The sequence below is a fragment of the Cetorhinus maximus genome, chromosome 17 (genome assembly GCF_964194155.1).
Source record: "Cetorhinus maximus chromosome 17, sCetMax3.hap1.1, whole genome shotgun sequence".
NCBI lineage: Eukaryota > Metazoa > Chordata > Chondrichthyes > Lamniformes > Cetorhinidae > Cetorhinus > Cetorhinus maximus.
In genome coordinates this window covers 1,395,446-1,415,674 of record NC_135895.1, presented here as the reverse complement: position 1 = coordinate 1,415,674, position 20,229 = coordinate 1,395,446, and the positions used below count along the sequence as shown (strand labels likewise).

The 20,229-nt window shown below is 48.0% G+C and overlaps 1 protein-coding gene across 1 annotated transcript in view; it reads right to left on the bottom strand.

Moving 5' to 3' along the window:
- Positions 1-20,229, bottom strand: part of vav3a (vav 3 guanine nucleotide exchange factor a) — a 190,641-nt gene that overhangs the window by 94,116 nt on the left and 76,296 nt on the right. Inside the window, 5 exon segments of the mRNA XM_078560624.1 lie at positions 130-164; positions 167-197; positions 449-541; positions 8,384-8,492; positions 13,381-13,446. Coding sequence (XP_078416750.1) covers positions 130-164; positions 167-197; positions 449-541; positions 8,384-8,492; positions 13,381-13,446 — 334 coding nt within the window.

Genomic DNA, 20,229 nt, shown 5'->3' with positions numbered 1-20,229 from the left:
CCCGCCCCCCCCACTCCCGCCTCTCTCCCCCCTCTACCCTCTCTCCTCCCCCACACCCCTTCCACTCCTCCACCCTCTCCCCCTCCCTCCCCCCACCCCCCCTTCCCATCCTCTCCCCCTCTCACTTACCTCAATATTAACAAAAATGATCTCCATCTCTCCTGGCTTAAAACCCGTCTCAATGGGCACATAAAATGCTGGAAAATAAATCCAGGAGTTAGTCTTTTTGTATCACACTTTTCACAGGGTTTCCCCTCACATTGTCTCAGTGCTTCCTGCAGTGAGGTTTGAACCCAGCACGGTCTGGTTGACACTGCGCTGACCTCAGTACTGCTGCCCAGATAGACTCTGACACTGGAGAGAAAGGGAAGTGCAGTGTGAGTCTGGTAAAGGAGGAGGGGTAGGTGGAGGTGGGAATGAGGAGGCAAAAGTGAACGAGGAGATGTACCTTCTCGATCGACTCCAGGGTCTCTGTGTATTTCTCCTCCGTCTGTTTGATTTCCAGGAGGCAGCAGCTACGAATATCCGTCTCAATCTGTTTCTGTGCAAACAGAGAGTTTGATTCACACAACAACAACTTACATTTCTATAGCACCATTAATATAAGGAAACACCCCCAGGGTGCTTCACAAGAATGTCGTCAGACAAAGTCTAACACTTAGCCAGGTAAGACATATTAGGACAGGTGACTAAAATCTTTGTAAACGAGGCAGTCTTTAAGGAGCATCTTAAAAGAGGAGAGAGAGAGAGAGATCGAGTGTCCAAGGGGTTTAAGGAGGGAGTTCCAGGGTTTGGGCCCCAGGCAGAAAGAGGCACGGCCAACAATGATGGACGATTAAAATCGAGGGTTTTCGAGAGGTCAGAATTAGAGGAATGCGGCGATCCTGAAGGGTTGGGGGACTGGTGGGGGGAGCAGCTGTTCCCCTTAGTTGAAGGGTCAGTCACAAGGGGCCATAAGCTCAAGGTGAGGGGCAGGAGGTTTAGGGGGGGATGTGAGGAAAATCTTTTTTACCCAGAAGGTGGTGAGGGTCTGGAATGTGCTGCCTGGGAGGGTGGTGGAAGCGGGTTGCCTCACATCCTTTAAAAAGTACCTGGATGAGCACTTGGCACATCATAACATTCAAGGCAATGGGCCAAGTGCTGGTAAATGGGATTAGGTAGGTAGGTCAGGTGTTTCTCACGTGTCAGTGCAGACTCGATGGGCCGAAGAAAAACTCTGCCTAAGATTCCCTGTTTAGGGCTGATTCATCTGTACAGTCACATGATCCCCATAACAGTAAGAAAGGGTTTAACTTACAATTACTACATACCCCCACTTTAATTTTGTTTTACCCTCTTATTTACAAAAATAACTTAACCCATAAGAGATACAATTATATACAATTCAAGCCATTATACATTTAAACTTTGAGCAGGTTTTCAGATTCGGGTAGAGCAACACAACTCGACAACTGGAGGTTCTTCCACTGGATTGGCTTGATCAGGACCTGCAGCATCAGGGACATCCTTAGACAATGGCAGTTCAGAATTATTTACTTCAACAGAGACATCAGGTATGTCTATTCTTTGTCGATCTTGCACCCCGGGGGTCAAAGGTTCGACTTTGATTTCAGGTGGATTAACTGGTTATTGGAGGTTTCTCGACTTCTGAGATGATCCACGTGTTTCCCTAACAATCCTGTTTTCCACTTCTACTTGATAAGAGAAAGATCCTGTTCCAGAGATAATTGTACCAGGAACCCAGCTCGATCCAAACGCAAAATTTCATACAAAACTCTCAGCCTTTACGTGAAGCCATGATTCACTTTCTGGCTACCCGGGTTTCTCTCCACCTTCCCCTCTAAATTAGAGAATACTAGACTCAATCTTGTACAAAGTCACTGCTTCATTAACAATTCGGAAGGTGTTAAACCAGTGGTCACATGAGGAGTTGTACAATAGCTGAACAGAAATCTTGAAATTTGTGTTTCCAATGTTCCCTCCGATAGTTTCTTCATGCCTGTTTTAAAGGTTTGTACTTTAGCTTTTTCTGCTAACTCATTGGACAAGGGATGATATGGTGCTGTTCTAACGTGTTTAATCCCATTTAAGTTCATAAATCTTTGGAACTCAGTGTCAGTGAAAGCCGTACCATTGTCTGACACAATAACCCTAGGTAACCCATGAACACTGAAACTCTGGTGCAGCTTTTCAATGGTTGCAGGTGAAGTAGGTGATCTCATTCAAACATATGCATCCACTTTGAATGTGCATCGATAATCACAAGAAACATGGTACCTAGAAATGGACCTATATAGTCTATACGTAGTCTAACCCAGGGTCGACTATGCCACTCCAACAGTGGGGCTGAAACGGGCAACTTCTGCTGTTGCTGGCACTGGAGACAGTGTTTCACCATTTTTTCTATATCACTGTCTACATCCGGCCACCAGATATAACTTCGTGTGAGCATCTTCGTTTGTGAAATACCAGGATGTGCACTATGAAGTTCTTCCAATAATGGTTCTCCTCCCTGATCAGGGATAACGACTCTTGCTCCCCATAGCAAGATTCCATCTTGGCAACTCAGTTCAGGTCTACATTTAAAGAATGGTTTTAATTCTTCAGGAACTTGTGCATTTGACCATCCTTGTAAAACCTGTTCACGGACTCTTGCTACAATGGAATGCTGATTTGTCCAATTCTTTATCTGTCTTGCGCAGATGTTGTCTTGGTGAAGGGTCCAGGAAAATTAACACAAGTACAACCTCTTGAGGTACTGGTACAGGTGTAGTGCTATCTGGCAAAGGAAAATGACTGAGGGCATCTGCATTTGCTATATGCACACCCGGTTGGTGTATAAAGGTGTACCTGCAGGCTAACAAAATTAAAGTCAATCTTTGAATTCTAGCAGAGGCTATCGGTGGGATTGCCTTCTCTTCACTATTGTGACACAGCTGATGGTAAAGGCTGAATTGTTCAAATCCCAGAGGGAAAGTTGAAATAATTGTCATAACCCATTGTTGCAATTTGCATGTTTCGAGATGTAGGCTTTGAATTCAGCAGTAATATGGCCACCGAGTCTCAAGAGGTTTATTTATAAAATTAAATTAAACAATTATTAATACAAGAGAGATTGTAAACACATATACAAGTCTCTAAATTACTACTATAACAACTACAAAAATCCCCTAATTAATCTGACTCTCAATTACGCCCCCAGTAAGGCAGCAGTAAAACACAGAGATTTAACAGGCCCCTGGCAAAACACAACCTGGACAGTCACATTCAAAATGAGTTTCTTCCAGCTCTGGCTCTTTGCAGGCAGACTTGAGGCTACTCACACTTGTTGGATCTTAAAATGCCTCTACCTCGCACACAATCTCCTTTCTCCTTTATACATATCTTTCTCTTTGAATGTAAATGGTCCATTGTATCACTAGGCTTTTAACTTTGCCTCTTCCAACAATAACATCCTTTCATTCCATCAATTTTATTAGTAAGCTGAAATAGGGGAAGAGTAGGGCCCATTAGGGACCAAGGGGGCAATCTATGGGTGAAGCTAGAGGACATCGCTAGAGTGTTGAATGAATACTTCACATCCGTCTTCACCCAAGAGAATGAGGATGAAGGTATCGAACTCGGGGAGAGAGACTGCGAGGTTCTTGAGCAAATTGATATAGGGAGTGACAAGGTATTGGAGTTGTAGGCAGGCTTAAAAGTGGACAAATCTCCAGGTCTGGATGATTTGTGTCCCAGACTGCTGAGGGAGGCAAGGGAGGAGATCACAGGGGCTCTAACTCAAATTTTTAATTCCTCTCTGGCCACGAGGGAGGTGCCAGAGAACTGGAGAACAGCTAATGTGGTTCCGCTATTTAAGAAGGGTTGCAGGGAGAAGCCAGGGAACTGCAGGCCAGTGAGTCACATGTGAGTGGTAGGGAAACTATTGGAGAAAATTCTGAAGGAGAGAATCTATCTCCACTTGGAGAGGCAAGGTTTGATCAGGGATAGACAGCATGGCTTTGTCAGAGGGAGGTCATGCCTAACAAACTTGATTGAATTTTTTGAGGAGGTGACCAGGTGTGTAGATGAGGGTAGTGCAGTTGATGTAGTTTACATGGATTTCAGCAAAGCCTTTGACAAGGTCCCACATGGGAGACTTATAAAGAAGGCAAATGCACATGGGATACAGGGTAATTTGATAAGGTGGATTCAAAATTGGCTTAGTTGTAGGAGACAGAGGGTGATGACAGAAGGATGCTTTAGTGACTGGAAGCCAGTGTCCAGAGGAATCTGTGCTGGGTCCCCTATTATTCGTTATTTATATAAACGACATAGATGGCTACGTGGAGGGTAGGATTAGTAAGTTTGCGGATGACACAAAGATTGGCCGGGTGGTTAACAGTAAGGTTGAGTGTCTTGGGCTACAGGAAGACAGAGATGGGATGGTCAAATGGGCAGATAAGTGGCAGATGGAATTTAACCCTGAAAAGTGTGAGGTGATACACTTTGGAAGGAGTAACTTGACAAGAAAGTATTCAATGAACGGCATGATACTAGGAAGTTCTGAGGAACAAAGGGACCTTGGCGTGTGTGTCCATAGATCTCTGAAGGCGGAGCGGCATGTTAGTGGGGTGGTGAAAAAGGCATATGGGACACTTGCCTTTATCAATCGAGGCATAGATTACAAAAGTAGGGAGGTCATGTTGGAGTTGTATAGAACCTTGGTGAGGCCACAGCTGGAGTACTGTGTGCAGTTCTGGTCGCCACATTATAGGAAGGATGTGATTGCACTGGAGGAGGTGCAGAGGAGATTCACCAGGATGTTGCCTGGGATGAAACATTTAAGTTATGAAGAGAGGTTGGATAGACTTGGGTTGTTTTTGTTGGAGCAGCGAAGGCTGAGTGGCGACCTGATCGAGGTGTACAAGATTGTGAGGGGCATGGACAGGGTGGATAGGGAGCAGCTGTTCCCCTTAGTTGAAGGGTCAGTCACGAGGGGACATAAGTTCAAGGTGATGGGCAGGAGGTTTAGGGGGATGTGAGGAATAACTTTTTTACCCAGAAGGTGGTGATGGTCTGGAATGCGCTGCCTGGGAGGGTGGTGGAGGCGGGTTGCCTCACATCCTTTAAAAAGTGCCTGGATGAGCACTTGGCATGTCATAAAATTCAAGGCTATGGGCCAAGTGCTGGTAAATGGGATTAGGTAGGTAACGCTAATGCGGTGTTTCTCACGTGTCGGCCGAAGGGCCTCTTCTGCACTGTTTGATTCTGTGATTCTGTGAAAATAAACACATTGCTTGGCATCTTCTAGCTGGGTGTAACATTTCACCCACAGTCTTCAATGATTTCTTTTAACAAATGCAAATTTACACTTTACCTTCTACCCTCCTTATGTTTATCTAATTAACATCTCAAAACTACTATTCTTCAAAGCATCCAGACTAGCTGGGTTTAATCCAATTAAGACACACACATAGACACAGACCCTACTAGAAGCCTATTTTAAAATAATTTCCAATAACATTATTATACCTTCTTGACATCACTAAACAAACCCAACAGTGGTTTGTGATCTGACCCTGTGGTGAAGTGTCCACCGTGCAAATATTGATGGAACCTCTTTACTCCAAATGCGATAGATAAACCCTCTTTTTCAATTTGTGAGTAATCTTTCTTGGCTCAGAAGGGGTTCTGGATACATCTCCTATTGGTCTTTCAGATTTGGTTTCTGTTTTTTTTTATCTTTTTGTGTTTTGTGTTTGCCATGGGGTTTTATCTCATCCTTCATTCTGATTTCACAATCGGCCAAATTTCTCTGGTGAAATCTTAACTTGGTTCAGTTCAGGGGTTGAACTACCCATTTGCACCTTGGGAAGTTCCATGATGTTTCCTTCTAATGCCTCTTTTGTCTCCATTAATTTATTCTTCAATTCCTCTGTCTCTTGTTTGTATCTTTTGGCTCCCTCTTGGAACATTGAACATTATTGGTTTTATTTCTTCCAGCTGTGTCTTCAGTTGGTTCACAGTGGCCCTGCCTTTGTTTCACTTCTTTTCATGGTTTTCCTGTGAAGCCAACTCTGACCTGAGAGTTCTGTGCTTCCTCTGAAGATCCTTCGGTTCTTCAATCTCATTCTAAAAGACACCATCATCTTCCCTCGTCAACTCAGGATCTCCTCTTGTCCTGACCTGAAACATTTCGGACCAACTTCGTCTGATTTCTTTCAACCAATCACAGCCCAGAAGGCGAGGTCCGTCTGTTACAGCAATTATTGGCAGCTCAGCTATTTGTTGCTTGTCTGATACAGGTACAGAGGTGATGCCTTTCACCTGTATTGCTTTTCCTGTATATGTTTTTAACTGAGCAGTGGGTTTCTCCAAACCCAATGGCTGGGTATCTTCTGTGAGGAATTTAAAGATATTTTCTCCCACCACTGTGGTCGATGCTCCTGTGTCCATCTCCGTGAGCAGAGGCTTTCCATTTACTTGACGTGTAACAGTGATTGTTTAGTTTTTCTGGCCTTCAGATTGTGTGGGGAATAAACATTAGCCTCAGTAACTTCTGGCTCATCCATATTGAGCACTTTATTTAACTTGACCTGTTGCCTGTATGGCTGTGTTGGTCTAGCCCTGCGTTGTTTAATAACATGCCCTTTTTGTGGCAGTAGCGGCATTCTGCCTCTTTATATCTACAGACTTCAGGTACACGGTTTCCCCAACAAAGGTAATGCTTTAGCTTCTGGGTTACTGGTGAGATGCTCCCAGTAATTTTGCCAGCCAGCGGTGCCAAATGGCACCGTCATTTATACCACAAACCAAACCATCTGGCAACATGTCATTTAAAGTATCACCGAGGTCACAGCGCTCCATTAACTGTTTGAACTTTGCGATGTACGTTATGATCGATTTGCCGGGGGCCCTTGCTCGAGTGTTAAACTTGAATCTTTGCTTGATCATCGAGGGTTTAGGCTGAAATTGTCCCTACATGAGGTCGATTAGCTCGGTGAAGGATCTGGAATTTGGCCCACTCAGAGCCGTAAAGCTACGGATTAGGTTTATATGTTTTTCTCCCGTAGGCACTTAGGAGAATTGCTTTCTGTTTCTCCTTCACTGTTATTTCGTTAGCCACAGAGTAGGAACCTAGTTGCTCAATGTACTGACTCTAGTCCTCAATAGACCAATTCTGCCAAAGAGAGGCATTGCTGGTGAGTATACTGCTTTTCTTTCTTCTTTTAAAATTAATCAAATTACTCGCAGTCGCGAGGTGAGGTTCTGCGCCGGTGCTATTTATCCTCGTTGCCAATTGTAATAAACTTGGAAAGCAGGGCAGGTTTCTTGTAAGAAACAGTAAACTTTATTTACAGAGCTCCTGATGAGACTACATGCTTGTTCCAAGACCAAGACAAAAAACTCTGCCCTAAGGTTCCCGTGCTTGGGCCTGATTCGTCTGTACAGTCACATGATCCCCATAACATTAAGAAAAGATTTCACTTACACTTACTACAGAATGGCTGTTCCCTAAGTTTCTGTTTAGTTGAAAAAAGGTGTAATGTGTGGACATTTTGCACTAACAGGATGCTGCCATCAAAAGATGTTCTGCCTATCACACATTGTGTAATGTGGTATATGAATTTCAGTGCCAGTGTGATTCTCGGTGTGATGCCATATGTTCCAGAGACTGGCGGATCATATCAAACAGCTCGGCCTTTTGGCTGTTCACAACAGGGTGCTGACTGTACCCAACCAGCCCGGGCTTACAAACCTCAAAACACAGTGTCCAACATTAGATGTGATTCCGCAATTGAACAACACTTGCTAAACAATCCTGATTGTGTTAAGAATTACACTGAAAACCAATTGAAGATTATCAGTTGGGCTCACAGTGAGGCTCACTTACACATGCTAGGAGCCACATATACTCACACACATGGCCCTGTCCTTTGCAGACAGAGGGACCATGTGCAGACTTTGCGCCATTCAGCCCATCGTGCTTGTACTGGCTCTTTGAAAGATCTATCTAATTAGTCCCACTCTCGCTGCTCTTTCCCCATAGCCCTGCAAATTTCTCCTTTTCAAATATTTCTCCAATTCCCTTTTGAAAGTTATTATTGAATCTGCTTCCACCGCCCTTTCAGGCAGCGCCTTCCAGATCACAACAACTCGCTGTGTAAAAAAAACTCTCCTCATCTCCCCCTCTGATTCTTATACCGATTCCCTTCAATCTGTGTCCCTCTGGTTACCGACCCTCCTGCCATTGGAAACAGTTTCTCCTAATTTACTCTATCAAAACTCTTCATGATTTTGAACACCTCATTTAAAACTCCCCCTTAACCTTCTCTGCTCTAAGGAGAACAACCCCAGCTTCTCAAAGATTGAAAGGGAAGGTTTGTCATGGTGATCTTACAGGTGTCTGGACTGCTTCGATTTTCATCAGATCCTCATAGACAGCTCCACCTTCATCCTCACCATAGACACAGTCGTAGAGATCCTCATCATCCTCCACACTGGCTTCACTGCAGAAACACATCAGACAGAGCTGAGAAACGGGACAGTGAGGGATGGAGAAGAAGAATAACAACAATGACATCGACAACACATCTGATCACATGTTCACCGCCCCAAAACACTTCCCAGCCAATGATGTATGGCCAAAGCATGGTCACTGCTACAATGGAAGATGCCCAGGAGCCAACTCGTACATAATAAGAACCCGAAAATGTGCAACGCGATAAATAAGAAGATCGCAGGCTGTAACTTCCCCAGATTGGCGTTCAGTGTCGGAATGCCAGTCCACGCCCAATTACCTGCCTGGATTTTCTTCCGCGTCTGTCTCACCCGACCTTCCGACTCAGGCGGGGCAAGATTCAGGCAGTTGTCCTCGAGCCCCAGTGACTCCGTCCAGCTCCATTGGAGTGAAGGGGACGCAGCCCCAGCTGCCATAAACCAGGGAAGTTAAAGGACTCACAGGGCGGGGAGAAGGTAAGTGTCAGAGGTAAGTGGATCGGATATGGGGAAAGGGTATCTGAGCTGGGGGTACTGGGGTTGGGCTATGGGGAGGTGGGGTGGGGTCGGAGTTTGGGGGTGTTGGGGGCGGATTGGTGGGGGGGCACAGGTTGGGATGTGCCTGCAGTGGGGTGGGTCGTGTCGGGTATGGGGCTGTGGTCGGGCTGGGTCGGTGGGTCAGGTCACTTTGGGCCTGAGGGTTGGGGGTGGTCGGGCTGGTTCAGGTCGGGGTGGCGGGGGGAAGGGCTGGGTCATATCGGGGTGCAGGTGGGGAGAAACAGACGGGGGGGTTAAGGGGGTTGGGGATACCATGATACCATAAAGGGGGTGGTTAATGAGTGTGTGGTGGGGTTAGGGGTTTGGAGAGTGAACTGGGGGCAGGTCAGTCTGGATCTTTGTAATAGTTACCCAGATGTTAGAAGAGGATGTGACTATTTCTGGGTTATTATTGGTGTAACCCTGGCGGAACTGTCTGAAGTTTATGGTGTGAATCACATGTTCGGGTGGGTCACAGCACAGAGCAGCTGTCCAGGGGAAGTTAGCACCTTCCGGGCAGTTGCTGTGCAAACCCTGATATGTAGAGTTCCGAGAGAGATTCCCCAGTGGATCACTGGATTACCACCTAAAACCAACGATGGGGAGACTGGAAGTTTTGGCCCCACCTATTCCTGGTGTTGATAATTGAGGGAAAATATTCCATTAGATTCAGTGGTGAACCTGCCAATCTTCATCAACACAACGTCATAGACCATCAGTTCAATGTCTGATCTGAAAATCAGCACCAATAACAGTGAAGCACTCCCTCAGTACTGACCCTCTGGCAGTGCAGCACTCCCTCAGTACTGACCCTCTGACAGTGCAGCACTCCCTCAGTACTGACCCCCTGACAGTGCAGCACTCCCTCAGTACTGATCCTCCGACAGTGCAGCACTCCCTCAGTACTGACCCTCCGACAGTGCAGCACTCCCTCAGTACTGACCCTCTGATAGTGCAGAACTCCCTCAATATTGACCCTCTGATAGTGCAGCACTCCCTCAGTACTGACCCTCTGACAGTGCAGCACTCCCTCAGTACTGACCCTCTGACAGTGCAGCACTCCCTCAGTATTGACCCTCTGATAGTGCGGCACTCCCTCAGTATTGACCCTCTGATAGTGCAGCACTCCCTCAGTACTGACCCTCTGACAGTGCAGCACTCCCTCAGTACTGACCCTCTGACAGTGCAGCACTCCCTCAGTATTGACCCTCTGATAGTGCGGCACTCCCTCAGTATTGACCCTCTGATAGTGCAGCACTCCCTCAGTACTGACCCTCTGACAGTGTAGCACTCCCTCAGTACTGAACCTCTGACAGTGCTGCACACCCTCAGTACTGACCCTCTTAACGTGCTGCACTCCCTCAGTATTGACCCTCTGATAGTGCAGCACTCCCTCAGTACTGACCCTCTGACAGTGCAGCACTCCCTCAGTACTGACCCTCTGACAGTGCAGCACTCCCTCAGTACTGACCCTCTCACAGTGCAGCACTCCCTCAGTACTGACCCTCTGACAGTGCAGCACTCCCTCAGTACTGACCCTCTCACAGTGCAGCACTCCCTCAGTACTGACCCTCCGACAGTGCAGCACTCCACAAATGGATTCCAGACAAATCCCAACAATCCTGGGATGAAAATAAACTGCTGCACCATTTAAATGAAAACATATTTTCAGCTTTATTCCCCTGTGCTGAAGAAAGCCATGGATGGTATATCAGCACTGCCAGAGCAATGCAGGCAGATGGGAGGGGCAGACCAGGCACAACATTGGGTGTTATGGAGAAGTAGATTTTTAGGATAAATGATAGCATTAGGCTTGTATAAGAAAACAGTGTTTGATTGAGTGAATACACTATTATATTCAATAGGTCCAGTAGCCGATGACATAATTGCCAGGCCAGCAATAAATGAATCTTCCAATAACTTTGAAGAGGCCACAAAGTCCTCTGACACCAACCTTAACCTCAGAAGCAATAAAATTTTGGAGTGAGCAAAATTTAACAGGCGAGCCCAAAAGCCCAGGGGAATTTTTATCAATCAGCTCCACAGATTGGCTGAAGGCTGTGACTATGGTGACCGGAAGTCCGAACTCATCAGAGATTGAATAGTAGCCGGAAGGTATTCCAGTCTAAAGAAAATCTGACTTTGAAAAAAGCCATCCAAATCGTCAGACAATTGGAAATTTATCAGAAAAACTGATTCATTTTGCATGTTGAAGTTGAACCATGGCACAGAGCAATCCCAAGTGTCCGGCTTATAAAGCAACAGAAAGGACAGGGGACTCCAGAGCAGGGAAAGCAATACCGAAGCAAAACACAAGATGGCAGCAGACTACAGCAGTGCTGTGGCATCTCACAGGCGTGAGCAGTGTCCAGTCATCACTGTGCAGAGATCTCACTGTGCAGAGATCACTGTGCGGAGATCACTGTGCAGAGATCACTGTGCGGAGATCACTGTGCAGAGATCACTGTGCGGAGATCTCACTGTGCAGAGATCACTGTGCGGAGATCACTGTGCAGAGGTCACTGTGCGGAGATCTCACTGTGCAGAGATCACTGTGCGGAGATCACTGTGCAGAGATCACTGTGCAGAGATCTCACTGTGCAGAGATCTCACTGTGCGGAGATCTCACTGTGCAGAGATCACTGTGCAGAGATCACTGTGCAGAGATCTCACTGTGCAGAGATCACTGTGCAGAGATCACTGTGCAGAGGTCACTGTGCAGAGGTCACTGTGCGGAGATCTCACTGCAACACCCGGGCATTTTGGAAAGATGTGTAAATCCAAAACCTCGAGACGTGCAGAGGATTGCAAACGAGTCCATGAGATAGAGGAGCCACACCAAGAAGAAATCCAACAATACTTCTTAGGGAACATTAAGGATCCCAGATTCACATTTTGGAATTCTGACATATCTGTAAATGGTCACCTCACAAATTTCAAGTTAGACACAGGAGCCAGTGTGACAGTCCTGACCAATCAGGTACCATGGCTAAAAGACCCCCGGCCATGGGCGACAGACACACAATCGTCCTGGAGGAACCCAACAACCATCATAGGCATGATTCAAGAGCAGCTCTGGTCAGCCAACAAGTAAATAATCAAAATTCCATATGCCAACTGCAGACACCCTATCCGCTCCTGTGCAGAGATGCCTGTGTTGCCCTCAACCTCCTCAAAATGGCAGAAGGTATCAAAACAACCCCTGTGCTCTGCTACACTGGATTGGAGACTCCCAAGAGGGCCACCAATATTGATGATCTCAGCTGGGAATTCGGTTCGGGATTGTCCTCGCTCTTTACAGAGGCAGTTATTCCAGCTCCTGTGCAGAGGCCAGAAAATACTCTTCATCGGTCAGAGCAGCGAAGCGTCCAGATGGGCACCAACATACTTCAAACAGAAGATACAGAGGATAAGGAGCAACAGCAGAAGGTTCAGTCTGGGCTTCAGAGTCAAACAGCCGATGTCACAGAACCAGGAAAAACTACAGCGAAGACGCTGGAGCTTTGGGTTCACACACACAACATGAAGTCCATCCTGGGGGAGGAGAGAAGTGACCACCAACTCCCCGAGACATAACTCAGGGAGGTCCAAGTGCACGTGAAGTAACAGAGAGCAGCATTAGAAGCCAAACTGCAGGCTGAGCTCGAGAATGAGGAACATTCGAGCGTAAGAAAGGTAAAGCTGCAACTGCCAGGAAGACCATGGCAACTCCATAAAAAGGAAACCCGAGTCCACTCGATGAATGAACAGAGAGAACATTCCCTCCGGATGGAGAGGGATAATCCAATGGTATCCGACCAAGAAATACAAACTGTCAACAGAGGAAAATATGACATTAAGGAGTCCAAGTAGCGAATCAGATGTTGACACCAGAGTATTTGAAACACCAAGTACAACAACAACCCCAGACCAATAAAGTCAGCCCAACGCAGTGGAGACTGTCACTCCTCCAAACTCGAAAAGAACAAGATCTGGAAGAGTCATAAAGCCTCCAGACTGTCTGAATCTGTAAAGCCAGGGATGTGGGAGGAGAAGGGGTAGCACGTAAATATTATTGTAAATACATTTGAGTGAAGGTTTGGGGGAGATGTAGTATTAGGGTGTTCAGGGCTGTCAGGGTTAATGTGGGACTCGGGAAATAGTATCACCCACATTATGATGTAGAGAGTCACATGGGAGGGGTAGAGTGGAGTGGTGAGTCTGGTAGAAGTCAGCATGAAGGTAGCACCCAGTCAGACCTGTATCCTGCGTCTATGTTTGTAGTTATTTGTTATTATTAAACAGTTATTGTTCAACCAGACAAGCGGCTAGACCTCTTCATAAGACAACACACAATCAGTAGCCATGAAAGTTTCTACATACTCAATCAGGTCAGCAAGGCTCTTGTAAATATCTTCATCATTCACAGCCTGTTCAGTGGGAAATGGCCTGAAACAGAATCACAACAAGTGAAAGAAACTGCAGCAAACATAAAGACTGAGTATACAGGCGGCAATAAGAGCAGAGAGCAACAGCGGGAGGGACAGTGTGGAGAATGTGTCAGCACTCAGCAAGACTGAGTTTGGGGACAGAGTGCAAAACTATCTCGGGATTCTAGACTTGGATATGACAGAGCAGATTATGAGTCTGGACCTGCTGTTAGTGGGAGTTTGTGGACAGAGAGATTGTCCAGAACGAACACATCTGCAGTTGATTATCTCCCTTTCGAATCTCTCTGGCTCAGAATCATTGTTCTGGGTCTAAGTTAGAAATAGTCTGACACATAAGGGAGTGCGAGCAGTAAGTGGACAGTTTGATCCAGGCCTCCGTTGCCCCTTGTAAACAGGTACAAGTTCAAAATGGGATTAGTGTGAATAATAGTGTGCAGAGTCAGGGAAACATTTTGTTAATTCATTCACGGGATGTGGGCTTCGCTGGCTGGGCCAGCATTTATTGCCCATCCCTAGTTGCCCCTTGAGAAGGTGGGGGTGAGCTGTCTTCTTGAACCGCTGCAGTCCATGTGGTGTAGGTACACCCACAGTGCTGTTAGGGAGGGAGTTCCAGGATTTTGACCCAGCGACAGTGAAGGAACGCCCGATATATTTCCAAGTCGGGATGGTGAGTGACTTGGAGGGGAACTTCCAGGTGGTGGTGTTCCCATCTATCTGCTGCCCTTGTCCTTCTAGATGGTATTGGTCATGGGTTTGGAAGGTGCTGTCTAAGGAGCCTTGGTGAGTTCCTGCAGTGCATCTTGTAGATGGTACACACTGCTGCTCATGTGTATTGGTGGTGGAGGGAGTGAATGTTTGTGGATGGGGTGACAATCAAGTGCGCTGCTTTGTCCTGGATGGTGTTGAGCTTCTTGAGTGTTGTGGGAGCTGCATTCATCCAGGCAAGTGGGGAGTATTCCATCACACTCCTGACTTGTGTCTTGTGGATGGTGGATCACGGGTTAAACTCCTGACCGTATTGAAGTATATCTGGAGTATCGGCCGTGAATATCTATTGTAAATAGTACATTCCCCTAATATAAACTTTTCCATTAATGTTTATAAAGATTGAAGTCAGTGGCATAAAGAGCCCCAGATTTATAATCTCTGTGCAGAGCCTGTGCTGTATCCCATGTAAGGAAGAGGACAATGAGCATCCCGTGTGATCTGGATCGAGAAGGACAGGCAGAACGTGCACCATGACACCATGGGACAGAGGGCTGTCCAAAACAGGCAGGAGGGCAAGTACAATGTGTTTGTTGTACAGGATTCAATGAATAAGGGGATAGAGAGCATCCTGTGTAAACTGGATCGAGAGTCGCACACAGTCTGTTAAATTCTTGGTGCCAGGGTGAAGAGGCAAGGGGACGAGGGGACGAGGGGGTGAGGAGGTGAAGGGGTGAGGGGATGAGGGGATGACGAGGTGAAGGGGCGAGGGGTGAAGGGGCAAGAGGGCGAAGGGGCGAGGGGACGAGGGGACGAGGGGGTGAGGGGGCGAGGGGGCAAAGGGATGAGGGGGCAAAGGGATGAGAGGTGAGGGGGCGAAGGGGTGAGGGGGCGAGGGGACAAGGGGACAATGGGGCGAGGGGGTGAGGGGGCAAAGGGATGAGGGGGTGAGGGGGCGAAGGGGTGAGGGGGCGAGGGGACAAGGGGACAAGGGGGCGAGGGGGTGAGGGGGCAAAGGGATGAGGGGGTGAGGTGGCGAGGGGACGAGGGGGGCGAGGGGACGAGGGGGCGAGGGGGCGAGGGGACGAGGGGGCGAGGGGACCAGGGGGCGAGGGGATGAGGTGGCGAGGGGACGAGGGGGCGAGGGGACGAGGGGGCGAGGGGGCGAGGGGGTGAGGGGACCAGGGGGCGAGGGGATGAGGTGGCGAGGGGACGAGGGGATGAGGGGACGAGGGGACGAGGGGGCGAGGGGGTGAGGGGACAATGGGACAAGGGGGCGAAGGGGATGAGGGGGCAAAGGGGTGAGGGGCAAAGGGATGAGGGGGTGAGGGGACGAGGGGGTGAAGGGGCGAGGGGGTGAGGGGGCGAGGGGGTGAGGGGGTGAGGGGGTGAGGGGGCGAGGGGACGAGGGGACAAGGGGACGAGGGGGTGAAGGGGCGAGGGGGTGAGGGGGCGAGGGGGTGAGGGGGTGAGGGGGCAAAGGGATGAGGGGGCGAGGGGGTGAGGGGGCGAGGGGGCAAGGGGACAAGTGGGCGAGGGGGTGAGGGGGTGAGGGGGCGAGGGTGTGAGGGGGCGAGGGGACAAGGGGGCGAGGGGGCGAGGGGGCGAGGGGGTGAGGGACATAACAAACCAGCTTCCTGGATATTGGCCGGGGAGGTGTGGCAGCATCTCTGCAGAGAGAAACAATCCATCGAATCTCAGGTATCTAACAAGGTGCCACATCAAAGTTTACAACATAAAATAAGAGCTCATGGTGTAGGGGTAACATATTAGCATGAATAGAGGATCGGTTAACTAACAGGAAGCAGACAGTAGGGATAAATGGGTCTTCTTTAGGTTGGTAAACTGTAACTAGCGTCACAGGGATCAGAGCTGGGGCCTTAACTATTTACAATTTATATCAATGACTTGGATGAAGGGACTGAAGGAATGGCTGTTAAATGTGTTGATGACACAAAGATAGGGAGGAAAGTTGTGAAGAGGATATAAGGAATCTGCAAAGGCAGATAGATAGGTTAAGCGAGTGGGCAAAAATTTGGCAGATGGAATATAATGTGGGAAAATGTGAACTTGTCCACTTTGGCAGGAAGAATAGAAAAGCAGCAAATTATTTAAATGGAGAGAGATTGCAGAATTCTGAGGTACAGAGGGACCTGGGTGTCCTGGTACATGAATCACAAAAAGTCAGTATAAATGTCAGTTAGGAAGGCAAATGGAATGTTGGTGTTTAATGCGAGGGGAATGGAATATAAAAGTAGAGAAGTTTTACTACAGCTGCATAGGGTCTTAGTGAGACCACATCTGGAATACTGTGGACAGTTTTGGTCTCGGTATTTAAGAAAGGAAATTGCATTGGAAGCAGTTCAGAGGTGGTTCACTTGACTGATACCGGGGATGAGGGGGGTTTATCTTACGGGGATAGGTTGGACAGGCTGGGCCTGTACCTATTGGAGTTTAGAAGAATGAGAGATGATCCTATTGAAACATATAAGATCCTGAGGGGACTTGACAGGGTGGATGCTGAGAGGATGTTTCTCCCTTGTGGGAGAGACTAGAACTGGGGGACACAGTTTAAAAATAAGGGGTCTCCCATTTAAGACGGAGATGAGAAGAAATCTTTTCTCCCAGAGGGTTGTTAGTCCCCAGAGAGCTGTGGAGGCAGCGTCAGTGAATAGTTTTAAGGCAGAAGTAGATAGATTCTTGACTAACAAGGAAGCCAAAGCTTATCGGGGGGGGTAGGCGGAATGTGGGCCATGATCATAATGAATGGCGGAGCAGGCTCGAGGGGCCGAATGGCCCACTCCTGCCCTTATTCATATGTTTGTATGTTCAATAACTTTAAAAGGAATTGGTTGGGTGTGCGAAACAGGTAAATTTGCAGGGCTGCAGAGATAGAACGGGGAATGGGGCTGACTGGATTGCTCTACAGAGAGCCAGCATGGGCTCAATGGGCTGAATAGCCTCCATCCGTGTCGTAATGACTCTATGACTTCTACACACAAGATGGGGGAGGTTTTGAACCACCTTCTGCAAAGGGCAGTTGGTGCTAGGTCAATTGTTAATTTTAGATCTGAGATGGATAGATTTTTAAAAACAAAAAGCTAAAAGCTACTGCGGATGCTGGAAATCCAAAACAAAAACAGAATTACCTGGAAACACTCAGCAGGTCTGGCAGCATCGGCGGAGAAGAAATCAGTTAACGTTTCGAGCCTTCACGACCCTTCGGCAGAACTGAGTATAGTTAGGAGAAAGGTGAAATATAAGCTGGTTTAAGGTGGGGGGGCGGGGGGAGAGAGAAGTTGAGGGTGGGGTGATTGTGGAGATAAGCAAGCAGTGATAGGAGCAGATCTGCTCCTATCACTGCTTGCTTATCTCCACAATCACCACACCCTCAACTTCTCTCTCCCCCCGCCCCCCCACCTTAAACCAGCTTATATTTCACCTTTCTCCTGGATAGATTTTTGTTGTTTAAAGGTATTCGGGGAAATGGGGCAAAGATGTATATATGGAGTTAGGCCACAGGTCAGTCATGGTCTCACTGAAGGGAGGAACATACATCCCTACAGATTAGGAGCAGGAGTAGGCCATTCAGCCCCACAGCCTGCTCTGCTATCCAATAAAATCGTGGCTGATCTGATTATGGCCTTAACTCCACATCCCTTTTGACTCCCTTGTCAATCAAAAATCTGTCTAACTCGGCCTTGAATATAATCAAGGACCCAGCCCCCAATGGTCTCCGGGGAGGGGGAGTTCCACAGACTAACATGGCCCTGAGAAGAAAGCGTCCTCCACATCTCTCTTATGCTACCCTGTCATCTACTCTGTCGAGCCCCCTCACGATCTTATATGTTTCAGCTCCAATGAGTATAGGCCCAACCTACTCAACCTTTCCTCATTAGACAACCCCTTCATCCCAGGAATTAACCGAATTGAACTGCCCGAACAGACTCAATAGTTTAAACAGCCTCCTCATGTTCCTCTGCTCGAATCCACCAGGGGGCAGTGTCGGGACACTGTGTAGAGTGCATAAGGATCCACCAGGGGGCAGTGTCGGGACACAGTGTAGAGTGTGTAAGGATCCACCAGGGGGCAGTGTCAGGACACAGTGTAGAGTGTGTAAGAATCCACCAGGGGGCAGTTGAAGACAAGGATCTGGACAGAGTCAGAGAGAGAAACCCTTGCATTGGTGGCAGGGTCTAGAACAAAAGGGATTTAAGGTGGTTTGCAAAAGATTCAAAGGTGAAGATAGAAAAAACCTTTTTTAATGCAATGACTGCGAAATCAAATTGCTTATCCGACACCCAGTACTGGATGAGCAGAAATTTATTCCAATTAAACATTGGGAAGACTGAAGCCACCATTTTCGGTCCCCACCCTAAACTCTGTTCGCTAGCTCACGACTCCACCCCTCTCCCTGGTAACTGCCTGAGGTTTAACCAGGCTGTTCACAGCCTCAGTTGACAACCAGTATGAGCTTCTCACCATCCGCTTCATTACTAAGATCTCTCCTTTACCTCCGTAGCATCAGCATCTTGAAATCCGGCTTCTTGAGCCTCGCTGATTCCCATCGCTTCACCATTGGCGGCCGTGCCTTCAGCTGCCCGGGGCCCTGAGCTCTGGAATCCCCCCCTAAACTTCTCCGACTCTCTAACTGGCTTTACCCCCTTAAGACGCTGCTTAAAACCAAACACTTTGAACAAGCTTTTGCTCACCTGTCCCGCTATCTCCTTTGATGGGTCAGTGTTAAACTTCGTTTTATAACCTTTCTGTCTGGTGCAAGGTTTTATATTAAGGGTTTAATATGAATGTAAGTTGTTGTTGTTCACAGGGTAAATAAGGAGAAACTGTTTCCAGTGACAGGAGGGTTGGTAACCAGAGGGACACAGATTGAAGAGAATCGGTGAAAGAACCAGAGGGGGAGATGAGGAGAGTTTTTTTGACACAGCGAGTTGTTGTGATCTGGAAGGCGCTGCCTGAAAGGGCGGTGGAAGCAGATTCAATAATAACTTTCAAAAGGGGAATTGGAGAAATAGGTGAAAAAGGGAAAATACAAGATGATGGGCAAAGAGCAGGGGGAGCGGGACTAATTGGATCATTCTTTCAAAGGGCCAGCACAGATGCGATGGGCTGAATGGCCTCTATCTACACTGCAGAATTCTAATAATGCTGGAGTGGGATAGTTGAGGGTGCAGGGGAGCCTCATTAATGACGGGTGGGCTGCAGAAATTAGTCCTGGCTCCAGGAGAGAGTCTGAGACAGGGTCAGGGATAGGACAGTCTCCAGACAATCTCACCAGGAATGGGAATGGGAGGGAGAAAAGAGGGATTGAGTCTGAATGTGACACAGTTGAGGATGTCCCATCCTCTCCCCACTCCAACTGAGACAGAATTAAATAACCCTTGAGAGTAATCTTTCTGATGTTCCCCTTAAGGGTGAGCAGTATTGAGCTGCACAACAAGAGACATAGCAAACTGTCAACGCTTATCCCAACATGGCTCCCAGGCCAGGAAAACACGCCTCCCACCATCTCACGCCAGGAGAACACGCCTCCCACCATCTCACGCCAGGAAAACACGCCTCCCACCATCTCACGCCAGGAGAACACGCCTCCCACCAACTCACGCCAGGAGAACACGCCTCCTACCATCTCACGCCAGGAGAACACGCCTCCCACCATCTCACGCCAGGAGAACACGCCTCCCACCAACTCACGCCAGGAGAACACGCCTCCCACCATCTCACGCCAGGAGAACACGCCTCCCACCATCTCACGCCAGGAGAACACGCCTCCCACCATCTCACGCTCTCCATGGGCATTCATGTTACCTCCTGAGACATGACGTATCCAATCTCTACATCGTTTGTTTTATTCTTTCACAGGATGTGGGCATCGCTGGCTGGGCCAGCATTTATTGCCCATCCCTAGTTGCCCTTGAGAAGGTGGTGGTGAGCTGCCTTCTTGAACCGCTGCAGTCCCGGTGGTGTAGGTACACCCACCGTGCTGTTAGGGAGGGAGTGGGAGACTGATTCTGATCTTCAAAAACTTGCTCAAAGGGTCACGTTTTTAAGGAGCATC